The sequence below is a fragment of the Cibotium barometz genome, chromosome 12 (assembly GCF_041138505.1).
Source record: "Cibotium barometz isolate CiBa-2024 chromosome 12, ASM4113850v1, whole genome shotgun sequence".
Classification (NCBI taxonomy): Eukaryota; Viridiplantae; Streptophyta; class Polypodiopsida; order Cyatheales; family Cibotiaceae; genus Cibotium; species Cibotium barometz.
This window is the reverse complement of record NC_141057.1, coordinates 30,243,086-30,251,012: the sequence shown is the minus strand read 5'-3', so window position 1 is coordinate 30,251,012 and position 7,927 is coordinate 30,243,086. Positions and strand designations below refer to the sequence as shown.

The 7,927-nt window shown below is 41.7% G+C and overlaps 1 protein-coding gene across 2 annotated transcripts; it reads left to right on the top strand.

The window, feature by feature from the left end:
* The first annotated feature begins 259 nt into the window (after positions 1-259).
* On the top strand, positions 260-4,572 carry LOC147633271 (U-box domain-containing protein 26-like). Of its 2 annotated transcripts, none has more exons than XM_086806302.1 (2): positions 260-1,861; positions 4,322-4,572. In XM_086806302.1, the coding sequence occupies exons 1-2, from the start codon at positions 896-898 to the stop codon at positions 4,379-4,381; spliced, it is 1,026 nt and encodes a 341-aa protein (XP_086662428.1). In that variant the 5' UTR covers positions 260-895; the 3' UTR covers positions 4,382-4,572. The 2 variants fall into 2 exon arrangements, with proteins under 2 accessions (XP_086662428.1, XP_086662429.1); XM_086806303.1 differs by lacking the exon at positions 4,322-4,572 and adding an exon at positions 2,397-3,565.
* Positions 4,573-7,927: the final 3,355 nt, after the last annotated feature.

Below are 7,927 nucleotides of genomic sequence, written 5' to 3'. Positions count from 1 at the left end.
GCAAGGAGAATTTGTATTCTATGATTGTATATTCTATTTTATAAAAATGATAGATCCTAATAATTATTACAGCATGTCACGAGTTTTTTTAATTAATTTTGAGCCTAAGGAAGCATCTATCTGATTCTATTATCTTGAAACATTCAATGGGACTCGACTTTTTAATTTAATTACTTTTGTTTCGTTTTATTTAGCCTTAATCAATACTTATAAAAAAATATTTTTTTTGGTGGCGGAGCGAGGATTTGCCATAGCCAGAGCTCCCTATATATCTTGTTTTATTGGCAGCTCTGCGAGCTCCATAGCTCTGCCATATCTCACCTTTTTCTTCTTCTTTCGTGGGGGCTTCACGTTATGCATAGAGGCTTCCCTTTAGCCTTCTGTGTTGCAGAATCTGCCGGCTGCTGCCATATCCGGCCTTCCTTGCAAGCTTGTTTAAAGCTGTGAAGCTTTGCGTTCTCTCTAAAAGCCGGCCTCTTTAAGAAGCTCTCACCCCGCCATAGCCACTCTGCTCTGCAAGCTCTTGTGAGGATAACCTGTCTCAGGATAAAAGCTAGGGGTGCAGGTTACTACCATAACTATACACTCTCTCTGCGCCGTAGCCTTGAAGCTGCGAATCTAGGGTTTAGCAAAGCTGGGATTACTGCATGTTCCTGCCATAGCCACTGCAAAGATCCTGCAATACCACCCAAATGAAGCTGTAGCAAAGCTAGGGTATGAGCAATTTGTCTTACATTTCCAGGACTTTGGCAAGAGCTCTGTGCAACGTAGGGTTCCTGGAAGCTCTCCGAAACCTAGGGTCTCTCTGGCTTTTGAACCCATAGTTTCTGAAGGGATTTTGCAGGTTGTGCGAAATTTGAAGTTTCTTCTGGGTGCACCAGGGCGATATGAACACATGGCACGTCCGGTGCCACCTTCTTTTCTGTGCCCCATTTCACTGGAGGTCATGAAGGACCCAGTCACTCTGTCCACAGGCCATACCTATGACAGGGCCAACATTGAGAAATGGCTCCGTGCAGGCCACAATACATGCCCTGTTACCATGGTTTCCTTGCAGGATCCATCCCTCATACCCAATGTCATTGTGCGGCGACTCATCCAGGCATGGTGTGCAGACAATGGCTGGAAAAGATCCTTCAAAGGAGAGAACATCATCCCGTCCAACTGTGTAGACGTCCGGGACTGTGTGCTCTCATTTTTGAAGGAAATTGCCAGAGGGCAGAGAGTTCAGTCTGCAGTTAGAGGCCTCAAACAGCTTGCCAAAGAGAGCGAGGAGAATCGTACATGCATTGTCAGTACGGGTGGCCCGCTCCTCCTCGTCTCTCTGCTATGGGTGAACCCCTCCGACCTTGTCCATGAAGAATGTGAGGCATGTGAAGATGCCCTCTTCATTCTTGCCCTCTTATGCAGGAATAACCCCGAGACCAAAACCTTAGCCATGGAGCAGCAGAAGCTCTCATGGATTGTATGGCACCTCAGATATGGCTGCACCACTGGGGCGAAGCTTGCTGCGGCTGCACTGCTGAGAACTCTCTTCAAGCAAGATGACTCTAGAGAAGCTGTGGGTAAAGCGAATGGTGTCTTTGAAGGCCTGGTCTCTCTACTTACAGAGGAGTGTCTCAGCCCCAAGGCGGAGAAGTCAGTGGTGAAGGTCTTGGAGCGCGCTTGTGAGTCTAGAGGAAACCGAGCAAGGGCAATCAAAGCTGGGGCAATAACTGCTCTTGTGAATGTGATTGGTGGATGTCACAAGGCCTCCACAGAGAGGGCGCTTGCCACGATGGAACTCCTTTGCGACACGGTGGAAGGCAAAGATGCAGCATCTAGGCTTCCTGGCTTCTTTCCAGCTCTGATTGAGAGAATGGTAAGGGTATCTCACCTCAGCACAGAGCATGCTGCTGCTTGTATCTTAGAAGTTTGCTCTTTGAATAGAACTGAGACTCTACGCTTAGCTCTGGAGGCCGGTATTTATCCACAGTTGCTTCTGGTCTTGCAAAGTGATGGCACTTCCCGTGCCAAGTGCAAAGCCCAAGAGCTACTCAAGCAACTTCATAATGTTCTTGGCCACTGTTATGCATAGGGCATCAATTCATTTTTTTTCAGGCTTCGATTTGTTTTGGGTAGTGTGTATGTGATCAATCTGAATGGAATGGCCAAGAGCTCTATCACCATTATATATAGCCATGAAGTTAATCTAAGTATAGGTCAAGCACAGGGATTCTAAGATGTGAAGGATTGTATCCGAGTGCTCTGTCTTACAAATTGCATGCTGGCAACAATGAATTTGATGCTCAGCTTTTAATGGGTTCTGCATAGTATAATCTCCTGAAACATATGATACTTGAATGTAAGCCCAAGTTGCTCTTATGTTGAGCTTATCCTAAGTGTTGCTTTTACAGGTGGAAGTTTGGTACTAGCTCTCTGTGTTGTGGTCTTTGGACTTGCACAATACAAATGTTGTTTGCTTTTGTTTGGAAAGCAAACCTCTTGTTGATGGGGCATTGTTGATGACATACATGCTCACAACCAAATGTTGTTATTTGTCGTGCCCTACACTCACCTTGTGGGCATGTTACTATCTTGCTTTTTACCAGAATAATGAGCTCGCAAAAGTTTGAAAGTTACATGGTCTGTATAATATTGGTCTCTACCGGTAGGCTGACCTCTTTACTGGTAGGCTGACCATTTGGTTGCTGCGTCCAGTGCAACAAAAGCGTTTCTCTGTTCAAGCCTATGGGCAGCATTCTAAGGCCATGGTAGACCCCGGCTCGAAAAAAAAACCATATCTTTGAAGCATGGAGGTATTCCTCTACTACCCCCTATCCCTAGGTATGACGACATTGCATGACATGGTGGCACAAGTGCTAGCTATGGGAAAAGGTTATTGATTTCTAATGAAGTCCGTAGTGCAAAGTAGACTTAACATATCTCAGGATCCTCCTGGCTGCATGTAAGTGTGACTTCCTAGGTGCTGCATAAATTTACTCACTAAACTAACTGCATAGTTGAGCTCTGGTCTAGTGATTGTAAGATAAATCGAGTTGCCAACCATCTGCTTGCACATGGTAGGATTCCCAGGAAGATCTCTTGTATTTTCTTTCAAGTTTGCATTCTGCTCTAATGGCAGTTAGATGGGCTTACAAGCTATCATCCCATAACATGAGAGTGTGTCAATGGCATAATACTGCCTCCAAAGGACTCATGTGTCGTGTCCATCTCCGATAATCTCAATGCCAAGGCTTGCACATTGGTAGGATCCCCAGGAGATCTCTTGTATTTTCTTTCAAGTTTGCATTATGCTCTAATTGCAGTTAGATGGGCTTACAAGCTATCATCCCATAACATGAGTGTGTCAATGGCATAATACTGCCTCCAAAGGACTCATGTGTCGTGTCCATCTCCGATAATCTCAATGCCAAGGCTTGCACATGGTAGGATTCCCAGGAAGATCTCTTGTATTTGTTTTCAAGTTTGCATTCTGCTCTAATGGCAGTTAGATAGGCTTACAAGCTATCACCCCATAACATGAGAGTGTGTCAATGGCATAATACAGCCTCCGAAGGACCCATGTGTCGTGTCCATCTCTGATAATCTCAATGCCAAGGCTTTGAGATAGGATGTCAAGATACAGTTGTAGATAGAGTTCAACTTGAAAGAGCTGTTAATCACCCTTCAAGAAGGAAATTTTTATAACCATTCGGTGTGGTATCCACTTTCTATGGACAGCCACTGCAATCACTGTTCGTATGGTTTCCATCTTGGCAATTGGGTTGAAAGTTTCCTCATAAGCTATCCCATATTGTTGTGCATAGCCCTTGGCAACTAAACTTAATTTAAACATGCTTATGTTGCTATCCAAATTATGCTTGATCTTATAGACCTACTTGCATCCTTTTTGTTGTAATAATTCTTTCTATTTGTTATGATCCTTGGTGCTAGGCTTCATTATGGCTGAGTTTGCCCTGTATATCCGAAGCACTGACAGAAACTCAATACACAGACCTCTGCATGAATGTATGCTGTGTGTGTGCATGGGGGTGTGTGTGTGTGTGGGAGCATATATTGATACCAAGTTCTACACCCACTATTGGGCATTGATGACGTTAGTGGGGATGTTGTAGTATCTAGTCCATACTATGCATGATGGATTTGATGGTTTATTGTCTTGTGGATGACTACAATGGCGTTATGAATTGCACTCTCTTATAAGGTGAATTTGGGCATGTTCCTGGATTCATCTAGGTATATACTACTTGCATCCAATCACTTCTTAACCTTTGATAAACTCGGTCAGATACCTAACTGGAGATGATTTTCTTTACAGGTTGCATGTATTTTTGGAGATTCATTCCCTGCATCAAAACTCGTCTTGGCTGATGTGTGAGATTTAGGCTATCATTTTTCTTAAAACAACTTGTCTGTTCATTACTGCTTATGTCCTTATGCAGACTGGTATCGGCTGATGCATGTCTGCCGTCATGTCCAAACTGTTGGACATTAGTGCTTCAATTTGAAGGCCTACCCTAACCTTCAATTTGAAGCCCATAAACTAGGTTGACCTTAAAAAAATTTGTCTAAAATTTAGATAAAGGCATATAAAATGCTTTTTTTTTTGTCTTCGGGTCTATCTCTTTCTCTTGTAATTGAATATGAAGATAGCGTATGCAGTCGTTTTATGTATTGTAGTCGTAGGAGTTCTATTCCTCATGTATATCGCCCACGTGCTGCCTCTGCCCAATAGTGTAATGGCATATTTTTCTTGTTTAATATATGACTATTCATCCTCTTTGCTATCATTTTATTGAGTACAAATCTTGGGTCTAACAATCCATTGACTCCTCAAGTATGCATTAAAAACTCATTAGGGATTTTGGGTCTAACAATCCATTGACTCCTCAAGTATGCATTAAAATCATTAGAGATGTATTTAATTTGACCCAAGTAATTTTGATATCTATTCCAGTTTGCTTCTAAACCGTGTGTACACTTGAGATTTCTCTTTTAAGACATAAGTTCAAATCCTTGGAGAAAAATCATCTATAAATGGCACATAATAATAGCATTCTCTTGTGCTAGTTTAAATCACTCAAGCAAAAGAGCTAGCCACAAAATAATGCATGGGGAAGCATTATTGCATGGGGCTCATATGTGGCAAACGGTGTCTTCTACGCAAGGAAAGATAATTAAGGCTACTATTTGCTTATTTCTCAACCAGAAGTGCTTATGTAGTCACATCTTGTGGGAGCTATCAAATTCTTAATGAACGCTATTGTGGGTGAGTAAATTGTATGGACTTTCACTTGAAGTGTATGAGGCTGTGTATAATAGCATGCCGTTTGAATGTGATGTTAAAGTTTGGACATTTTTACGAGTCATGTATGCTTGGTTCATTTGGCATCCTTGTATGCATGGTTTCTTTGGCATGCTTATATGCATGGTTATTTTTTTCAAGTTACTGTAAAATGCATAATTGAGATTAATGAGTTATAAAATAGTCTTCTTAAATATTCTCTGTCACTTTTTCATTATTATCCACTTTTGTGTCTGTTGCTTCTTTTATGAAGTACCACTGCTCTCGCAAGTCAGATAGAATTAGCAAGGCGATTGCACAGTTGGAATGCTAACTAGTAAAGCAATTGGACTATATAATATGACTACTAGTTAGCCGAGACATGATTACATAGTGGAGTGATAGTGAGTAGCTAGTATGCACAATGAATTAGTAGTTAAGCAATTGGACTGCATAGTGGAGTGCTAGTGTTAAAATTGGACTAGTTGTTAGCAATTATATTGCTAGTATGTAGAGATATTACTACATAGTGAAATGATAGTTGGTAGTTAGACTGCACAAGGATTACTAGTTAATTAATTTGTCTGTATAGTGGAGTTGTAAGAAAACACAATGATGCAATCAAGGCCTTCACAATACAAAGCACTCAATCGCAAAAAGAAGTGTAGATTAAACAATATTAATACTTACAAACTTTGATAATAAATTGATAATTATCTCGCACACCCGCATGCTTCGGGTAAGGGGCTTTAATGGCAATCTAGACAGACTCTAGATGAAGGATATCTTGCTTACAAGAGTACTTGAGCACACTTGTCTCGTACTTATACAATGTACCATCAGACTTGTGCTTGGCCTTCCAAACCCACTTGTTGGTGCCAATAACCTTTCGTTTTGAAGGACGATTCTCAAGATCCCAAGTGTAGTTTCTCATAATTGAGTCATACATTGTTTGCATAGTCCACCTACGATTTGGATATGCTGCTAATTCTTCCTTCAAGCTGGTTGGCTCCTATGCTTTCATTATCTCACCCATTAAGGCCATATTGACAATGTGAGCGAAGGTCCTTGTATGCTCGTTTATTCTCTTGGATGCAAGCAGATGCTAGAGACAGATGGGTGGTTGAATTTTCTTCTATCTTCTTCTCTTCTGTACAACCATATAACTAAAAGATAAGAGTACATACATGAAGGGAAAGTACTCGCCTTTGATTTTTTCTTCTTATGCCCTTCTCTTGCCTTTCTTTGCATTTGCAGAGAATGCAGCATCACATATATCTCTTACATTAAAACACATCTTCTCCTCCACCAACATTGAACTCCTTTCCCTTGCCTGTCTTGTGCATTTGCAGAGAATGCAACGTCACTACCTTCTCCGTCTTTAAACCACATCTTCTCCACTACCAGCATTGCATCAAACTCCTCAACAGGTTGTACATCTAACAGACTGGGTACTGAAATGCACAAAGGAGAAAGAGCTCTGAAGAGACCTACAAAGGATGGATGGGGGAATGCCATTACATCAGGTTGTTTTATTGTGAAAGGGTTCTTCTATGCACCTAAAGCGAGCAAACCTACGAGTTGTGGGATGATAAGTTGACGGCCTTCATAGCAACGGATCTTGTACGAGCAATAAAATTTCGAATGGACCCACACCCAATTAACAAAAATCTATTTGTCCTATCCCCTGAGGTACATAAAGCTGTGTACAATAGTATGCCATTCAATTTTTAGCATACTTGTTAGATACAAAGCTGTGTAAAACTGTATGCCATCCAATTGTCAGCATACTTGACATGTATCTAATGAAAAAAAAAGAGACAACAATATTCAATATCTTGTGAATTTCAGCTAATGTATTCATATATTTCAGAAAATATACATGTGTGTTGCTTTGTGTATACATGGGAGAATTTCAAGGGCTGAATGTAAACACTGATATCCTAAGTCCTTCAGCTCCGACACAGTCGGACACCTCAAAATCTCTCAAACAGATTCAATTGACTCCTCCACGACGAGAAGAAGATTGTGGGGGACGGCGGTGAGGTGTGATTGAAAACGTGAATGTGACTGTAGTTGGGGTGGCCTTGGCTTAAGGCTCTCTTTCACTCTTTCCATGTCTTCCCATAATCTTTCCTGTTCTTGCCTCTCGGCCTCCTGTGCTTGCCTCTAGACCTCCATCTCAACCTGCCTCCTAGATTCCATCCATTCATCCACCTCAGTTATGCACCTTTTGTATTCTTCGATAGCATCTTGGTGTGCATCAACATCCCTTTGGTACTGTTCTTCTTCTTCCTCACGAACGTAGTCGCTTTTCCCTGTCTAGAGTGTGATTCTGCATTGTCACTCGACACAACATTCATGCACCTACTCTTAGGAAAATTGGTGCGAAATGATCCTTTGTTTGATGACACTAAGCCATCAAATGCACAATCACTTGTGAGATCTAATTAGCCATTCGATCAACATAGCTTGGAGTCAAATGGTGTTAGTCCTTGACAACACTAGTGACCTAGAGACAAGAGGATGGCTGCCCAGTGCATGGACATACCATTGATTCCTGAGCAAGGCCCCGCATCCCTTGCACATTTGCAAAGGAGTCCTACCTCGAGACTTAGAAACTTTATCCTGGGAAACATG

What these genes read in the sequence shown, in the direction of transcription:
- LOC147633271 (XM_086806302.1), top strand. Translation starts at nt 896, where the DNA reads ATGGCACGTCCGGTGCCACCTTCTTTTCTGTGCCCCATTTCACTGGAG. An exon ending in CAGCTCTGATTGAGAGAATG is followed by an intron (nt 1,862 to 4,321) that starts GTAAGGGTATCT and finishes TTTTCTTTACAG; the next exon opens with GTTGCATGTATTTTTGGAGA.